Here is a 19,115-nt window from a genome sequence, read left to right as displayed (position 1 = left end):
AAGCGATGTCTCCATATATTAGATAGTTCGCGCCCGCTATCGTACCCTTTGCTACGAATGCATCCAGTCGTGAACTCACCGACTCGCTCGAGCGCCGCTATCTCGTTCCGCAGCGCCACGTGGTCCGCGGGCCTGCGGGTAGCCGCGTGCAGCGCCTCGCTGGCGGCCCACACCGACTGGGAGCGACGGGCTTCTTCCTCGGCGGACGCACGTTCTGGAAAAAATCGTTTACTTGCGAATATAATGTTTACGAACTTAGACAAAAATGGACGGGACGAGCAGGACGTTCAGCTGGTGGTAGTTGATACGCCGTCTCATTTGCCCAGTAATTCCACTAACTACGGCGCCCTTCAGACCGAATCAATAATAATTACACATTACTGCTTCACGGCAGAAAGAGGCGCCGTTGTGGTCCACATAATCTAGCCGGAATCCTGGCATGAGAGGGGGCAAACTGCCTTGATACGCTTTACATTTCGGATTATACTGTAGCCGATTGATTGGATCCCCACTACATTTAACATCCGCCTTGTGAGATATGCTTTGGAGTACCAATGCATCATATAATTTCGCGGATGATTGTGTACACTAAAACCGAGTTAAGTAAACCGAGAAACTGAGAAAAGTTTTAAAACAAATATTTATTAGTACCAAGATTTATGGACAGATTTATGGTCCGACCCATGTCTCCACAGTTTACAGACTATGCCAACCGTCCGATACCTACATCAACATAACGGAATATTAATATGGGGCAACGCAGCCGATATTAATACCATATTTGTGTAAAAGAGGGCTATAGTGCGACTATTTATAACCTTCTGGATGACCCGACAGACATTCTGTACTTTTTAAAAAGTACTATTTTTTTATGAATTTGTCAATAATATTTCATAACATCAAGAATTATTTCGTAATATATGCTCCCTGTTATTATAATGAAATTGTTTCACATCAGAACTGTCAAACCGTACGTCAATAAATTACCTCATAAAAAATATGTCGATACAAAACAAATATTGGAAATAAAAACAATTATGGGACCCAAATTGAAGTTGGACTAAACTACACTCCATGAAGTAATCCCTATTAAAATCTGTTCATTAGTTTAGGTGTTCACTGGAAACAAACATCAGGACACTGGATTTGTATAATATTAAGATTATAATAATATACCTACCTAGCTCCTAAAGACTTTTTTAAATGAATTAACATATTAACTATTTATTACCCCCCAACATGTAATGTTAGTACACTACATGGGCACAATAGCACTTTTTATAAACACTGTCATAACAATAATGAAATACTGTTAAGTTAAAATTGTTTGATGCTTTTACAAAATGATCAAAAAAATGTACATATTGTATGATATATGTATTATATGTACATATAATATGTTACGAAATTGAAACAGAGATTCTCTAAGTTAATTTAGATTTACAGTTGATAGATAGCCTGCTCAACCAGAAATTGATATTAGGATAATTAATTTGAGGTGTTGCTGAGTCTAATCAAGGATTTAACTGTCTGTGTAGCTGTAAGCCCAATGGCTGTTACCGCTGAGCCAAACATCTTGTACTTGTACCATTCATAAATCTCAGCTTGTTTGTTGGACTTAAACTCGGCAATCTGCAAACTATGGGACAAAATTATGTGATCAAGTGAAGTTGAATTGAATATCCATGGCTATGAATTTTGTCACGGTGTTCCACAGCGGCAAAGAATATATAATATATAATAAAAGTCTGCAAAATCAATTAAGGAAATAGGGACTAGTGCTGTCATACAATAAGGTGTAATTCAGATCGCACAGCGCTACTAATCTACATTTTTATTCACCTAGAACATGCCTCTCTTTCTATTACGTGAATTTTACCTCTTCTTACGACATTAGGGTTGACTTCTTTACCTAAAACTGTCTCAGTATAAGGTCTTCTTATAAAAATAGCTCAGTTTTTTCTGTAATATTAATAGGTATGTAATCTTAATTTTAAATCAATATTTATTCGTTGTCAAACCTACATTAAATGCAGATAGTAATGTATGCGTTGGAAGACCACGGCATAGTGCAACCTACCTAGTATAGGAAATAAACAGGTAGCATCATGAATGGTAATTTCATAATAATAATAACACTTTAAATTAGATTGTTTCAGAGCGTCATTAGGAAGCTTAAAAAAATAATTTTGTATCGCAATGATATGTAATATTTTTTGTTTTTTATTTTATGTTTCTCGTTTCGAAAGGATCGGTCGGATCGGTGATTAAGGTGACACGAAAGCTCGCACGTGCGTCACTGCTCGCTCGTGAGTCCTTACTAGATAGCCTCTCTGTAGAGGCCGCCGCGCGTATTTACGATTTCGATACCTACACGGGGAGTGAGACAGGCCTGACAGCGGCAATAAAAAGATAAAGAAATTCTTACGTTTCAGCGTCTGTTCGATAGCCAGTAGCCTGCCGGACATTGCTGCTAATTCCTTCTTAAATTTAACTCGCTCTTTCTCAACTTGCTCGGAGACCGACCGACTGAACATATTCAGCACCTGAAAAACAAATTCATTTTAAATAATTGTATTAGACGAACTTGAAAAATTATGAAGTTATTCTGACGATCCGCAATAACCACCGTATCTGAGGGCGGCTCGAAGGACCAAAAGCAGGGTAAGCAGAAAAAATAAAATAACCCTCCAACAGCTGAGTGGCGAGAGCGTGAGGCTCTGGTAAATACAGCATTTAAGCCTGATGATTAAATTTTCAATTGGTTATTTGTTAGCTCTTCGTTCACCGAAATATTGGGCTTTAAACGGTACTGAAATAGTTTTTATTGACTCTTAAGTGACTATTTGCTCTGCATTAGTATCGACCTCTTCTTCGGCAACTAATAAGTATTGCCTTCGTTCCTACCTCCTTCTCCTTAGCTTCCAGTCTTTTCTTCATAACATCATCTTGCAGTTCGAACTGTTTTCTCAGTGTCTCTTTTAATTTCTTGTCTGCTTCAGTTTGAATCTCTAAGCTCTAGAAAAAAACAGAAAGTAGGGTAAGTAAAGTAATAAGTAATATTGTAATATTTGTTTGCAATCTTAATGCAATCTATTTTTAATCCTGTAAAATATTCGAAACGTCGTTTCGAAAAACTAGATTTTGTCAAATTAAGTTCAAGAATTATTGTACTAATTTATTACCACTAAAAACACACACTTACGCTAATATAAAGCATAAATGCAATAAATTCTGAATAAATGAATTTAAATAAAACTCCACACTGTCAATACTTGTCATATTGTCACTCACATTACACTTGCTTGACACAATGGATGATCAATGGATTCAGTTTGTCTCATTTCCAAAAGGACATTGATTGAATTTAAAAAAAAATACACTGCCTGTAAAGGCCTACCTAAAAAACACAATTTTAACTTTTTTCTGATTCTTATTATGTGGTCTATTGACAAGTCAGGCTTTTTGTATAAATCATTGTTGACGATTTTAGTATTAAAATATCAAAAACAATTATTCAATACAAAATGAATTATTAGGTATTATGAATAAGTCTATTTTTTTTATGGAATAGGAGGACAAACGAGCGTACGGGTCACCTGGTGTAAAGTGATCACCGCCGCCCACATTCTCTTGCAACACCAGAGGAATCACAAGAGCGTTACTCTTTTTGAGGGTACCCATTCGTGTCGTCCCGGAAACACCGCACAAGGAACATTCCACAGCGTTGTAGTACGTGGAAGAAAGCTCCTTGAAAACCGCACTGTGGAAGACCGCCACACATCCAGATAGTGGGGATGATATCCTAACTGTCTTATTGATAATAATATATTATGTAAATTATGTACTTTTATGACAATGAATTTGTTTACATTATACATAGGTACTAAATGGATTATTAAATTAGTTAAGGCTTGTTGTTGTTTATAATATCTTTGAATTTTAATTTTATAAATATTAATGATAGAATTGTGAAAACCGACATGTTTCAGTATAATAGTAGTGTGTTGGTATTTAGACAATTTTATAACATATTTTGCATGTGAATTGACGAAACATATTGAATTATTAATAATATTATGTTAATATCTTAAGTACAATGATTCTTGCAAATAAAAATTCATTTCATTTTACAATAAATTTTCTCGATAGAAAGAAACAGAGTAGACCTTCGCGCGACCTCTAACAACTACTAGTATACAAATAGAATATAAATATACCTTCTTCAGAAATTCCTTCTCTTTCTCCAGTCTTTCTCTACTGATCATATCTTCGACCTTGGCTTCTATTAATGCTTTTTCATCGTGGCCTATATGAAAAGAAAAGTACTATCAAGACGTTATCAATAAAAGTTAAAGTGGACTGTAAATCCAATGAGGTACATAATTTTTTTTATGAATTATCAGTTAGTAAACGACATTAGCCTATACTGCAATTTTGTTTGAATTCACTTAAAATTTTGTACATGGTGATAGTATAATTCCGTATGCTGGAGCCCAGGCGAAGCAGTTCCACTGGTAAGGTGGAGCCGAACAGATTTTGTAATATAAGAGCTGCGTCCAGTTATATATATTATTTTAGAAACCACTTAATAACATTTGTTATCCATTCGGAAGTTTCATTTATTAGATGTCTTGTCCATTTCTACTTCGGACATAAGAGATTCAGTGTCAGTTTTCCGCTGATCCGAAATCCTTTTGGGGATATATAAAAGCAAGAAGGGGGTCATCGAATAAGCAATTAATTTTGATTTGGCAAACTTCTCACGAATGCAGAAAGTGCTTTGCAATTCGTTCGGTTCTTTGAAAGTGTTTACAGTTGCAAAAAGCCACCTTTGGACGCAGGACCGGCGGCATGCTACGGCGCAAGCAGCGCGCGCGTCCACTTAGAAGAGCTTACTGACTAGCTGGCGGAAGTTAGTGAAGCTCTGGTGCGCCTCAAACCAAAGCGTTCCGCAGACCCGGATGGCATACCAGCATTCTTGTTTAAGAATTGTAGTAGGGTACTAGCTGAGCCTCTTCAATACATTTTTAATACATGCGTGAAATGTAGCACATTCCCTGAATTATGGAAAACCACGAGAGTTATTCCAGTCCCGAAGGGTAAAGCGGGACCAGATGTCAGTGTGTATAGACCGGTGGCAGTCCTATCAACGCCGGCAAAAGTGTTCGAGTCAGCTATACATCGCAAACTGTACGCGCAAGTGTCAGCGCAATTGTGCGACTCTCAACACGGGTTTCGTCCAGCCCGAAGCACTGGCACAAATCTACTAAATCTGATGACATATTTGGTTCCAGCAATGGACTCTAGAATACAGCTAGATGTGGTAGCATTCGACACTGTCGACAATGACGTATTGCTGAGGAAATTTGCGGATGTAGGTTGCACGCCAAAATAAATAACAGTTCTGGGCTTCTTACATGAGAAACAGACAGCAGTATGTAGTCTTTAATGGATACGAATCGGAGCCCTACTTTACGAGATCTGGAGTAAGTCAAGGCAGTAACCTTGGACCTCTCGAATTTATCATTACGATAAAGGATCTGCCAGAGGTCCTAAAGCACAGCAAATGTCTCCTTTTTGCAGATGACGTAAAGTTAATGCTCCAAATAAAGGAAAAATCGGATTGCGACCACCTACAAGACGACATCTCAAAACTTATAGACTGTAGCAGGGAGAACAAATTGGACTTGAATCCTGCTAAGTGTTGTGTCTTAAGTTTTACCCGAGCCAGTAAACCTATATTGTATAACTACAAGATAGGCACGGATACAGTGCAGCGCGTGAAGCAGATACAGGATCTGGGTGTTTTGTTTACATCGGACTTTATGTTTAGAGAGCATATTCTTAAAACCTGCAAAAAGGCCTATAGGAATTTAGGGTTTGTTTTGAGACACTAAAGAGTTCACTTATATTACAACCGTCAAGGTACTTTATAATGCACTAGTAAGGAGTCGTTTGGAGTATAACTCGGCGATATGGGCCCCTTATGAGGATAAGTACAGGTTGATGTTAGAGCGTGTCCAAAACAAATTCGTCAGGCACCTATACTTCAAGTTATATGGAGTATACCCATTTTACCCACTCATGTACCCGACACTGTTCGTGCTGGGTATGGTAGGATATACTGAGCTGAGCGTCCGTAGGGATTTTTTTCTAGCAGCGTATGTGGTGAAGTTGTTGCGCGGGAAGGAGCACAATCCGGGAGTTCTGTGCTGCTTGAGTCTCCGTGTGCCGGACCGGTACGTGTGGAGGCGCCTCCATCCGCCACTACTATCCATTCCGATGGCGAGAACAAATGTGTCGGCAAAGTCGCCTTTAACTAGAGCCCTTCGCCATATAAATAAACTCCACAACAAAGTGGACATTTTTAGGTGTACGTGGAGTGAACTCGCAAGGGTTTTGGTTATGATAAATAGTTGTATGTTCAAGTTTTTTGTATTTTCTGGTGTGATGTATTTTTGCTAATGTAATGTTTGGTTTATTAATTTTTGCTATTGTATGATTAGTTTTAGATTGATTTGTTTGTTGTTTGTATATAAGTTATTCTTGTGTTTTTTTTTTCTTCTTTTGGCATATTCTTGTGTTTGTAACTGTCGCATTAGGTAATACCTGTAATGATAGTTGTTGTGTGTGGTAAATAAATAAATAAATAAATAAATAAATAAATAAATAAATAAAATGTTAAGTCTCATTTTCCCAGTAATTTCACTAGCTACGGCGCCTTTCTAAACGAAAAACAATAATGCTTATACATAGTAATGTATTGCATTTTTGTGTTTCGTATGCTTCACGGCAGAAATAGGCGCCGTTTTATTTATTTATAATCTAGCCGGCATCCTGTGCAAAGGAGCCTCCTACTGGTACATCATCATTATAAATATTATCACAGTACAAAAAAAGGTTAAAATCAGCAGACATAAGATTAAACAGCTCTTCGGAACACTCCCCGTCATAATTGCAGTAGACGACACACAGTGAAGTGACGTCACTACGCAACATCAAGCTATCGAGCCGATCACAGAAGCTTGTAGGTCTACTCGCAAAATCGACATCAATATATTCGGAACGATACGATAATAACACGAATATATCGCACCTATCCTACTCTAACAAATATGTTACCATAGACTAATATTTTGATTTTTTTTACGATGTTAGAGTGAATGAATTATGCGCAAACTATGTATAATCTGTGCTATGTCGCTGCTAAGTGTCAAAAGTCAAAACATAGCTTAGGCGCTTAGAACCATGCCAGACTCTGCACCACCAATTTGCATCATTTACACAAAATGTAAATATGAAAAAATTATGTAATGAATATAATCTGACCATTTAAAATTGAAAAATTATTACAAAACTTGCGGATAATAAAATGAAAAAAAAAGTAACTCAACCCTTCTCGATGACTTCCTATTTCTCAGGCGGCCATTTGCATTACTTTCTACGAATAAACGATCAACAAAGTGACTTAAATCACTTGGTAGTAAATAAAACCTGTTGAAAATATATCTATACAACTTGAAACAATAATAGCAACGACAGCCTAGAAGGTGTCGTTGAGATTATCGTAAAAGTGACGTTTGATTGTTTGTCGAATTCGAATATTCGCCTCTGACATTTTCAACTAAGAGTAGGGCTAGACCGATAATATCGAAAAATGTTTCGTTCGTTCAATCATCGTTTCGACATTGAATAAGATGTAACTAAGAGTAGGATTCGACACGACTAATGCCACGATATATCGAATATCGATTTTAGGAGGCCCCCTGAAGCAGTTATCTATAGAGCTTACTAAGACTTTACTTACGTAAAACTTAGCTGAATGTAAGCTTAGGATAATCTTTGATCTCGTTTTTATAGTCATTTGACAGCTGAGATCATCTTGAGCTTGAGCTAAGACAGCTCAATGAAAAAGTTAAGTTCGCGTTTTATCACAAAGTCAAAGTCAAATAAACTTTATTCAAATAGGCTTAAACTAAGCGCTTCTGAATCGTCACTACAACAATTTCTTTTAAATTACTGAATCTACCATATGTTCCTAAAAAGTAGAGCTCGTGAGAAGAACATACATGAAACTCAACGGCCACTCTTTCCAATCAAATAAGAGTATTTTACAATGGCTGTAATATATATAACAAATTAGTTTGTAAGGTGCTACATCCAATATGAGTCGTGTTTAAATAATATCAAATATTTAAAAAAAAAGTAATATATAACTAAATATATAAATATAAATTATCGTATAATCGAGCAGTGCTACATTTCCCACCTTCAAATGCTATAGAGGTACAACAGTGATAAAATAGATAAAAATATAGTAAACTTCTTACATTCAATAGCTCTGTTGATTTTAAGCTCCCTTACAGTTTGCAGCTGAGCTAATTCATTCTGTAGGTATTGAATCTGCAACAATTTTTAACAGCAATGAGCAAATAATTTATTAAATTGAGGTACAATAAACAATTAGACTCACAATCACGCTCAAAAATTGTTTAAATCAAACCTTAGTTTTTATTCAGTTGTGTTTCGACCACGCTTTGAATACAACGCCACGCAATGACAAAGTGTTCGGCGAAAAACTGTCCAAATAACAGCATATCCAAACTTCAAAATGATGGAGTGGCGTAGTTCGGGTAAGTGCCAATTCATCATCATCATCAGCCGGAAGAGGTCCACTGCTGGACAAAGGCCTCCCCTCCAAAGATCTCCACGACGATCGGTTCGGCGCTGCCGTCATCCAACGTATTTCGGCGATCTTGTCCAGAACGCCGGTCCATCTTGTGGGGGGCCTACCAACACTACGTCTTCCGGTATGTGGTCGACATTCGAGGACTTTACTGCCCCAACGGCCATCTGTCCGTTTAACTATGTGCCCTGCCCACTGCCACTTAGGTTTCGAAATCATTTTTAGTGCCTCTTTAAATTTACAAAATTGTGTAACTAACTTGACGTTTTTAATCATTTTACTAAATAATTACATTTTTATTGCTAAAACAAAATGTACAGTATATACACATTGCACTTTTCACTAAATCTATTCAATTTCACTTATTAGTTACACACAGTACTAATGTTGCACAATACGTCAGCAGTATAGCTACAGATATACTGCTATAAGCATGTCGGTGACGCAAATCAATAAGTATTTTCCCTACCAATAATATCCCACGCGGCTAAAGAAGTTTTTACTTAAATAATAATAAAATATGCAATAATAAATACCTGTTTCAGCGTGTAAATAAGTAACAAGTCTGTATCGCCATTTATATGCAATTTGCGGGCCGTGAGGTCGACTCCCGGGAAAAGCAACTGTAACTCGTCCTTATACGCTTTGCGTGCAGTTTCCACCTTAAAATATTAAATTATAATTGGTTAATATTAGTTTTCCTGTGCTTCCCCGGGGCATAAAATGATTAGAGAAGTCCCAGGCCTAAGGGTGTCGTAAGAGGCGACTTAGGGCATTTACTTATGAGGCTCCTTTGCACAGGATACCGGCTAGATTATGCGTACCACAACGGCGTCTATTACTACCGTGAAGCAGTAATATGTAAACATTATTGTGTTTCGGTCTGAAGGGCGCCGTAGCTAGTGAAAATACTGGGCAAATGAGACTTAACATCTTATGTCTCAAGGTGACGAGCGCAATTGTTGTGTAATTTTTGATTTTTAATCCTGAGTGGCACTGCATTGTAATGGGCAGCGCGTATGATATACCATCAGCTGAACAACCTGCTCACTAAACTCTGTGGTCCCCATAATCTAGCTGGCATCCTCTGCAAAGGAGCCTTCCACCGTTTCCGAACAACCGGTACAAATTCTCCTATCTCCAGCATCGCTCCCAGATGCCTGCAGCAGTCAGATAAGGGTGCTATCTTTCTGGGACAGCCTGAGCTGGCTGGAGTAAGACGATTAACTGACGCGCACCATAATGCTAATAGCTCCCCTTCTCATAATAATAATAATAGGCCATAGCCTATTATTATTATGAGAAGGGGATTTAGATGCACTTAAATCCTGGGATCTATTGTGCCCCCTGCCTGATTAGGAAACGTGTACCGGGATTTAAATTGTATTCTCAAGACCTATTCTTTTTAAGAGGCGTAAGATCCGCAGAGGGTCCAGGCAGGTCCTCTGCTTTGAGTAAACGTACTTTAAGACACCCCAGCCTGATTCTGGCAATGGCATTCGAGTAGGATGTGTTTGGGTTCTTGGGTTTTTGTTCGTTGCACGGGTTTGATTCACTGAGACCCATTCTTGCTAGGTGCCCTTTCAGCTTGCATCACTATGACCAAATGCAGAGGCTAAGTGCGCAAACAGCCCAGTCAAACTAACTAACTATGACAATGTATACCTTATTCCAGTACTTGTCAGAGAGCACGGCTTTCTCCAGACAGTCTCGGTAGGCAGTTTCAGCATCGGAGAGATCGCGGCGGAACTGCTGGATGTAGCGCTGTGTGGCCGCCACGCTCTCCGGCGGGGCCTTCACTCCGGCCTTTATCATGCGGTCCAGGGTCTCTGGTGAAAGAAAGGCTTTTTTTCAACACAATGTGTAACGCTCAATAAACTATTAGACACACAATCCCGCTCAAAAATTGCCTTCAGCAAAACTTCTTAAGCCTTCGCGTAAATATACTAATAACTATTATATAATATAATACTTATTAATGCAACTGTTGCGTAATAAGCGGTATTTAAAACACGAATGTGGGGTGATAATACAATGGCTACACTGAAAGTATCGGGAATGGAATATTTCCACTGTTCCTGTCATATTAAAATCTTTTTAATTTAAAACTCCTTGGTTTTAAACATCGAATACCATTTATTTATTTAAAAAAAGATTCTCGGTCTCTTCACAAGGTCTTGTCAAACTTGTTTAGTCGTTGAGAAAATGGAATTGACTCGAGAAAATTCTAGAGCGATGATTTATTATGACTTTCGAAGTGGTTTAACACAAAAACAGTGTGTTGACCGGATGATTTCTGCATTTGGTGATGAAGCTCCATCCAAAACCACAATTTATCGCTGGTTTGCTGAATTTCAACGTGGACGTGTCAAGCTCAGTGATGATCCCCGTCAAGGTCGTCCAAAAACTGCAGCCACCAAAGAAACGTTGATGCTGTGCGTAAGCTAATTGAGGAAGATCGATATGTGAGATACTGGGAAATTAAGGCAACTTTAGACATTGGCATGAGTCAAATACAAATAATCTTACATGAACAATTAGGTGTAAAAAAGTTGTTTTCCCGATGGATACCGCATTTGCTCTATGAAGAGCACAAAGCGGCTCGCGTTACTTGGTGCGTCAGAACTCTCGAAAGATTCCACGCAGGATCCTGAAATGCTGCTACAACATCGTATCAGGTGACGAATCCTGGATATACACGTACGAACCCGAAACAAAAAACCAGTCACGAGTTTGGGTGTTCGAAAATGAGTTAAAGCCAACAAAAATTGTTCGTTCACGGAGTGTTGCAAAAAAATGGTCTCGAAAACCGGCCATGTTGCGACTGTTCCTCTTGAGGGACAAAGAATGGTTAATGCAGAATGGTATGCTAGCATTTGTTTGCCACAGGTCGTTTCTGAACTCCGTACAGAGAACTGCAACCGCCGCATCCTCCTCCATCACGACAATGCGAGTTCTCACACCGCGCACAGAAAAAAAGAGTTTTTAGAGGAAGAAAACATAGAATTATTAGATCATCCGCCGTACAGCCCCGACCTAAGCCCTAATGATTTCTATACTTTCCCTAAAATAAAGAATAAATTGCGTGGTCAATGATTTTCATCACCTGAAGAAGCTGTGGACGACTACAAAACGACCATTTTGGAGACCCTAACTTCCGAATGGAATGGTTGCTACAATGTTTGCTTCTATCGTATGGAAAAATGTGTCAAATTTCGCGGAGAATACTTCGAAAAGCAATAAATACATTTTTAAATAGTAATGTTGTATGACTTCCCTGATTCCCGAAATTTTCAGTGCAGCCCTCGTATTATCACATGAATGTTTAAATATCTAACTATCAACAGTTGCGTACAAGACTTTATCTATACCCATAATATGAATCCTCTATAATAGATTCTGAAACAGTTAGCTTATTGCTGACATTAAAAAAGACAGTCCTAGTAACCAATAATATAATTCAAAGGAGTGTTATTATAAAAACGGATGATATAATGTTGTACTGAATTTATTACAACACTCGTTTGGATTATGTAATGGTTATTAGGACATTGGGTGTTTTAATGTTGGCAATAACCTGTTTTAGAATCTTTAATAGAGGATTTAAAGCATGGGTGTAGATAAACAAATAAACACCTCATTTCGTGGTAGTAATGTTCAAAGTTAGTATACGCTCATTAAGAGTACTGACACAGGAACACGAGACAACAACATTTTGTTTTAGCAATTGAAATGTAAGTATTTAGCAAAATCATTGTCATCAAAACGTCAAGTTAGTTACAAAATTTTGTTAATTTAATGGGGCTTTTACCTGAAATACGACACACAGTCCTTTTTGAGTTCGGATATGCTGTTCTATGAACAGTTTTTGTCTGAACACTTTGTTAATGCTTGGCGGTGTATTCAAAGCGCGGTCGAAACACAACTGAACGAAAACTCTGCTCAATTATTAATTATTTTTTAACCTAATTGTGACTCTAGTTGTTTATTGTGCGTCAATGATAAGCGGATATACAGACAGCGACTTTATTTGATACTATGTAGGTAATGGTTAAAATTAGAAGTGTGCTAAGTCAGGACCATCTTAAAACATACCAATAGCGCATTTAGCCTTTGTAGACGCTTCTCTAGCCTTTTTAGACAGACCTTCTCGGTCGTTCAAAGAGCTTTGAATCGCCGTAAAATAGTTCTTATCCAAGTCGTCAACAGACGATTCGACGATCTGAAAAAAAAAACAAATAAGTGTACAGTTTTTAAAGTGAAAACTTCTTTAGCATCGTTGTGATTTGAAAGTCGATGAAACGAAAAAACGAGACAGTAAAAAGTAGTGAACTGCTCGTCTTTAAGGCAGCAAAGTAAAAACCGACTTATGTGCCACCAGTAACGCTCGGAGGTGTTCCACTAAAGAGGGTTACTGAGTTCAAATACCTTGGCCATATTGTAACTGAGCACCTTAAATACGATGCAGATATTGAAAGGGAACGGAGAGCGTTGGCTGTCCGCTGCAACATGCTGGCCCGCAGGTTCTACCGTTGTAGCGCACAGGTTAAAGTAACCTTGTTCAAGGCGTTTTGCCAGTCCTTATATACCCGTGCCCTGTGGGGTGGATATACGCGGCGGGCATACAATGCTTTCAGGATGTTGTTGGGGCTCCGGCGGTACTGTAGCGCATCAGGTATGTTTACGGATGCACACGTGGATGACTTTTCATCAATCATCCGCAAACGGATAGCCTCACTGATGCGTACGGTTCGTGCGAGTACTAACAATAGACTGGGTTCATATACACACCCAGCTACCTGATGCCTCAAAACAACGCAGATTTATGAATTAAATACTTAAATGTTTTAATAATTTTGCTAATTTTTAATTTTACTAACATAGTTTTAAGTATTACTCTACTTACAATATATGGACTTATAATGGTCTGAATTAAATGATTTTTATTTTATTTACGTGGAAGAAAATGAGAAAGGAAGAATTATACAGTGTTCTGGTACCAAGCGATCATAGTTAAAGAAGAGATTGTCATATGTATGACGCGAGTATACCTTAATATATTCTGACGTCATGCGCACGATGTATTACATAGACACTACGACAACATAAATATGGTAGCGCGTGAAATCATATGTCATCCTAGCAATATGTACCAGGACTTCATATATAGTTTAGAAGTTCATACACAATGCAGGTTTCACTTCTGACATGTGTACTTTGTACACACCCAATCACGTATAACAGAAATGAATACTGAAAATGACGTTCAATTTCATGGCCACTCGAAAGAGAAAGCCCCAGTCCTCTCTTTCACCCTCAAGAATTCTCTACATATTACCATCCTTTTATAGGTACATCTTTAATGCTGCTGCACATATGATGATGAAGCTATACTTTTTATTTTATATGTCTGAGTAGGTACTCTTTTACGTACTTTGTTACATAAAATAAGATATAAAATAAATTTTGATCTTTTATTAATAACAAAAAAGAAATTTATTTTAAAGATAGGAATACCACTACCTACTGTTAGGAAGGAATAAGTAAGATAAAGTTCTACCTTTATCTTTTCTTACAGTTGTACTAATGTAATTCATGCCCTTCGACTTGCCTGTAGAGCTTGAGCTGAAGACGCAGTCGATTAAGAGGGAACCCGCCTGCTTCATTCACATTGGAATTCATCCTCGGTGAACTCGGGAATATTATTACCACCCTTGATACATAAGTTATGTAAACCATGTCATGCTATAATTTATTTTATTTTGTAATTTCCTACAAACTCTAAGTCGGAAATTTCAATAATATTAAATTGATAGCATAAGCGACGACGGTTTCTTCCAAGTTTCCTTATGTTCTTCACGTAGAGCAGCCCCGATTAATAGCATTCTTGAAACCATTTCAAGCCAATTTGCAATCAAATTGACGTTAAAATTTCGAACAAACAGCTGTCATCTTCATATTCGTTCGGAATGTAAATGAATTAGAGTAGGTTTATAAATTCGAAATGTCAAGCAATGACGTTCGGGACGAAACTTGGAAACGAATGGAACCGTAGTGGGAAACATCCGAAACTTCAATCGAAACTTCGTTTTTCGTTGAATTAGGGTAGACCTACTGGTTCTATTTTATAAGTAACAGAAAACACACACAGAGTAAATACTATTCTAACACAGTGTCTAGACATAATTAAGTGTGTTTTGTAGACATAATAAACTTTTTTTTTACTTGATCATTTTTTTTCTTTATTATCCGATCAAATAAATGACCGAAATAAGAGCGGTATGCGCGTCGCAATTGACAACCATCTGCAGGTCTACCTCCAGGTTTCCGTTCGCGCGGGGTGTCAAGCAGCCTGCCCATAGACATACAAAATACTAGCGTATGAAAATGAGCGTTTGCAAGCAATATAGAAAAAAAAGCAAATCTATTGTTACTGTAACGCTTGGAAATAGCTCCTCAGTATGTTAAATAGATTTAAAATAGCTAATGCACACATTGACAAATCAAAATTGGTCACGTATTATCAATTACCGGGCTGTCAGGTCTTCTAAGCGTTAGTATATTCAAAGCCTAAGCGGCTGCCTATTTCACCTATTCAAAGTAATAGCTCATTTACATTAGTCCGGCCAACGTATACGGCGAACGCTTTCGGTTGAACCGGATCGATTAACCTAATTGAGTTTTTTGAATCAGGTTGGTTAACCCAATTCAGCGATCGCTTACGGTTCTACAGGATTGGTTTCGGTCAGAATGACTTAATGTAAATGAACCAGTTCATATGTGGGGCGGCTAACCGGGTTCGACGACTGCCTTCATCGTCATGTGTTACGACAAGGAATTCAACAAGCAGCCGTGTTTCACGCCAACGGTCTGCAGCCGAATACGGCGAACCAGGATACTGTTTATACCTAATCGGTGACCGAATCCGGTTTAGCAACGGATCGGTCAAAACGACCTAGTGTAAATGAGCCATAATATAAAATGTACTGAACTCACATTATAAAGCGCTCTGTTGTACTCTGCGCAGGCGTGTGTCGCCTTCTTGTAGTTGTCAATAGCTATCTTGGTATTCTCGTGCATGTCGTGTTCAATCTCCACCATGTCTTTCGTGATGACGATCTTCTCTGGGGGCACTGGCTCGCATTTCTCTGTCTGAATGAGGGTAGCTGGAAATTTACAACATCGTAAGCTTCGACTAATGAAAATGACAATACGGAATATTAGCACAATACAAGGACCAACGGTAGCGTAGCTCAGCGGTCTCTCTGAATTTTATACCTACGTCTGCACTGGCCGGAGCACTAGGGTTGGTACATACACTATAAATATTGACAACGCAGACGGCGCGGCGCAGCTAATGTAACTCGCATAGCGATCAGTCTCTACTTTTAAGAGTTGCCAGAGCATCCAATTAAATTGGTTGATTTATTAATATTCAACATCATATATTTCTATTCAAAATAGGACGTGACATCAGTTATTGAAAGTCAAAACCTACAACCGAAAACGAATGCCTCAGACCTGAGAAGAATGGGCGCAACAAACTCAGCGGGCTATTGTTTATTCATCAAAAAAATATGTTTACAAAGTATATTATATTGTACAATTAAACTTATTATATAGTTATATAATAAGCAATTGCTTGACTTATTATTTGGTCGCTCCATTCTCAATCTGTGGTATCATTAAGAAAGTCATTTAAGTTTAGTAACCTTTACCACAGAAACGTTTTTTAACAATTCTTTTCAATAAGCTTACTTATAGATTTTCTCACGAGAAAAATACACGATACTTAAGTAATTAACTGTATTGAAACTCTAATAATAAGAATTATAACGTCCCAAGCGATACATAGCGTCATCCTGGGAACACTTGAGAAAAATCCTTAAAAACCGCACTACTTGGCGCCTCAGTTATACAAATATATTTCTTACCTGGAACTTCGACTTCCGGCGTTTCTATCTTAACCTCTTCAACATACAACGGTTCGAATTTCGTGGGCGGCACTGTTAGTAAAATTATTGTTAGTACATTTACAATTCTACTGTCTTACTAATGAACGAAAGAAAAGCGATAGGTAATGTTATGGAATCTTACATTATTATATTAATGCACTGACCTGTATAAATACCACTGGACAGGCTGTTCCATATATTTGACAGCAAATTTTTTTAGGCCTATTTGAAACGCCACTCGCGAGCGGTCAGAGAACTAATTTTGACGTATAATACAAATGGCTGCGAATGAACGTACAATACTCTGTAGTATTTTTGCATTTCGAATTAATTTCGTTCGTTTTCCGTGGTATGTATACTTCAAGAATCAACGTAATAAAGTACACACTTTTTTTTTTGTAAATAGTTTCCCACGATCTATCAATGTTTGCTGAGATTGTCATCACTAGTTTTAGTAACCCGCCACAATGGCGAATATCAAACAGGCACAAAAGCACTTTTACAGCCGCCATTCCAGTGGTAAATAGTAGAGATCAGAGTATTAATGTAACAAGGAGTTCTTATCCATATATAAGAACTCATTGTTATAAGGTTGGCCTTAAGATAAAGAATAATATTTTAAATTTGAAAAGTGACACAAAGAAGAACATAGGACATCAAATAGGACAGAATAGGAATGATGAGAAGAAATATTTAATAATATTAACAGAATATAGTAGATATATCTAATTAATAACTGTTACGATCTAGCCGTCTACTATAATATTATTTTTTACCCTTATGTTTTGAGTACTATCATTTATTTATTTTTTATTTATTACATAATTATTGTATTTAATAATGGAAACACTTGTGGCTGTTATCGCGAGGGCCGGCTTATTGAAGGTAGCTACTGAAAATCAGTGTTGGGTGATACCCAACTAATATGCTGAGTAGCAAACCTTTTTGGGACATAACACTGCAAATACCACCTTATTATGTTGATATAGAATAAGCCTTACTTTAGTTTTACTTAGATTAGGTATATTATAGTAATTTTTAAGATAAGTTTTTTCATATTACTTGTTATTATATTTTGTAAATGTTCACGTGTATTTGTAGTGTTTGTTCCAAATAAAGATATACTTACTTACTTAGATTAATAGTTATCAACAAACACATATATTAGAGCTAAGAAAGTATTTTATATAATGAATATTTACAAATTTATGAAGTATATGTTAAATATACTAAAATTATTAAACAATACTTACATTCATATGATTTATCCTCTTTGGCTAGTGCTAAATCCTTATTGATATCCTGCTCTGATCTTTGCTGGAACTCTATAGGTGATACTCCTTCCTTTAAAGTAGATAGGAAAGGTTTTAATGTGCTCCAGATTTAGATATTATATACCTTATTATGTAGTCGTTTAGAGGTTAAAATACTATTTACATTTCCGCATTATTTAAATATTTTAGATAATTTATATGTCTAGATAGAACCTCTTGCTACTAGACAAACAATGAAAACAGGCCTGATTTATTACTTTAGTGTGTGTGACAAATTACGTCTTACACTCGCGTTTTGTATGTCACTTTTTGTAAGTGTGTGTATATTGCTCAAAATAGAGGTTGACAGTCAACCTCAATTTTTTTCGAAGTTTTCATGTTTTTCTCTATGTTTACACTCTCATTCTACATGTTAGTGCGTTGCTCTAAATAGAGGTTAACTGTTCACTACTATTTTTTTTGAAGTGTTCACAGCTCTATCTAGACTTTATTCTAGACGTATCAATTATCTAAGTATTTGACATTAATAAATTAATTATTCTATAAGAATGAGCATGTAGGCTGTAGATTTCTGCCTGTATCATATGTGCTTAAAATAGTTAAACAATAAATACCTTTCCAAACAAGAAATTTCTGGTAAAGGTCGAAATTTTGTTCATCTGATCGAGTGTGAACTTCAAGTATGTTGTGTTTTCCTGGTACACCAGAGCCACTAAATTGTTCGCCCAGGGAACATTAGATTCCAACCAATTACGTGCTTCCGGATTGTTCCTGAAAAACATGCACAGTTCTTTCACATACAATTATCACTAACAGAGCCCACTTCACCTATCATGAACAACACACACTTGTAAAGTATCTTAGGGAGCACTACAATTCAAGTATATGAGCTGTTGTCTAAAATTGCACCATTTACACCTGAATTTCTGAGCACAAGTAAAAGTTTAAGAATTAGTCCGGATAGTTACCAGATATCTTGTAAAATATCTTGGCTGCCAGAGTATGTGTGCATATGTGAGGCTTATGGTGTTTCTCAGAACCGAAACATTCATGTGTTTGGATAGCTAAACAGGGTCTTAGAATGACTTACATCTCAAGGCTATATATATTTTTTGAGTATAGTAACAGATGTGTTGACATACAGTGAGTTAACAAGTTTCAAGTCAACTTCCTAATATGCAAATATTGGGGTTGAGC

At 37.2% G+C, this 19,115-nt stretch overlaps 1 protein-coding gene across 2 annotated transcripts in view; it reads right to left on the bottom strand.

The window, feature by feature from the left end:
• Positions 1 to 19,115, bottom strand: part of LOC126979711 (MICOS complex subunit Mic60-like) — a 32,052-nt gene that overhangs the window by 10,827 nt on the left and 2,110 nt on the right. Inside the window, exons 3-14 of one of the 2 annotated variants that reach the window (XM_050829181.1) lie at positions 18,533 to 18,689; positions 17,898 to 17,988; positions 16,624 to 16,695; positions 15,686 to 15,855; positions 12,785 to 12,911; positions 10,355 to 10,518; positions 9,226 to 9,351; positions 8,334 to 8,406; positions 4,221 to 4,309; positions 2,908 to 3,018; positions 2,429 to 2,546; positions 80 to 214 (exon numbers count right to left, since the gene is read on the bottom strand). In XM_050829181.1, coding sequence (XP_050685138.1) covers positions 80 to 214; positions 2,429 to 2,546; positions 2,908 to 3,018; positions 4,221 to 4,309; positions 8,334 to 8,406; positions 9,226 to 9,351; positions 10,355 to 10,518; positions 12,785 to 12,911; positions 15,686 to 15,855; positions 16,624 to 16,695; positions 17,898 to 17,988; positions 18,533 to 18,689 — 1,433 coding nt within the window. The remainder of the gene's footprint in view (positions 1 to 79; positions 215 to 2,428; positions 2,547 to 2,907; positions 3,019 to 4,220; positions 4,310 to 8,333; positions 8,407 to 9,225; positions 9,352 to 10,354; positions 10,519 to 12,784; positions 12,912 to 15,685; positions 15,856 to 16,623; positions 16,696 to 17,897; positions 17,989 to 18,532; positions 18,690 to 19,115) is intronic. The other variant, XM_050829182.1, reaches the window with a different exon arrangement.

Source organism: Leptidea sinapis, chromosome 4, assembly GCF_905404315.1.
Source record: "Leptidea sinapis chromosome 4, ilLepSina1.1, whole genome shotgun sequence".
NCBI classification, from domain to species: Eukaryota; Metazoa; Arthropoda; class Insecta; order Lepidoptera; family Pieridae; genus Leptidea; species Leptidea sinapis.
Note: the sequence above shows the minus strand (reverse complement) of the source record. Positions and strands in the feature narration are given on the sequence as shown.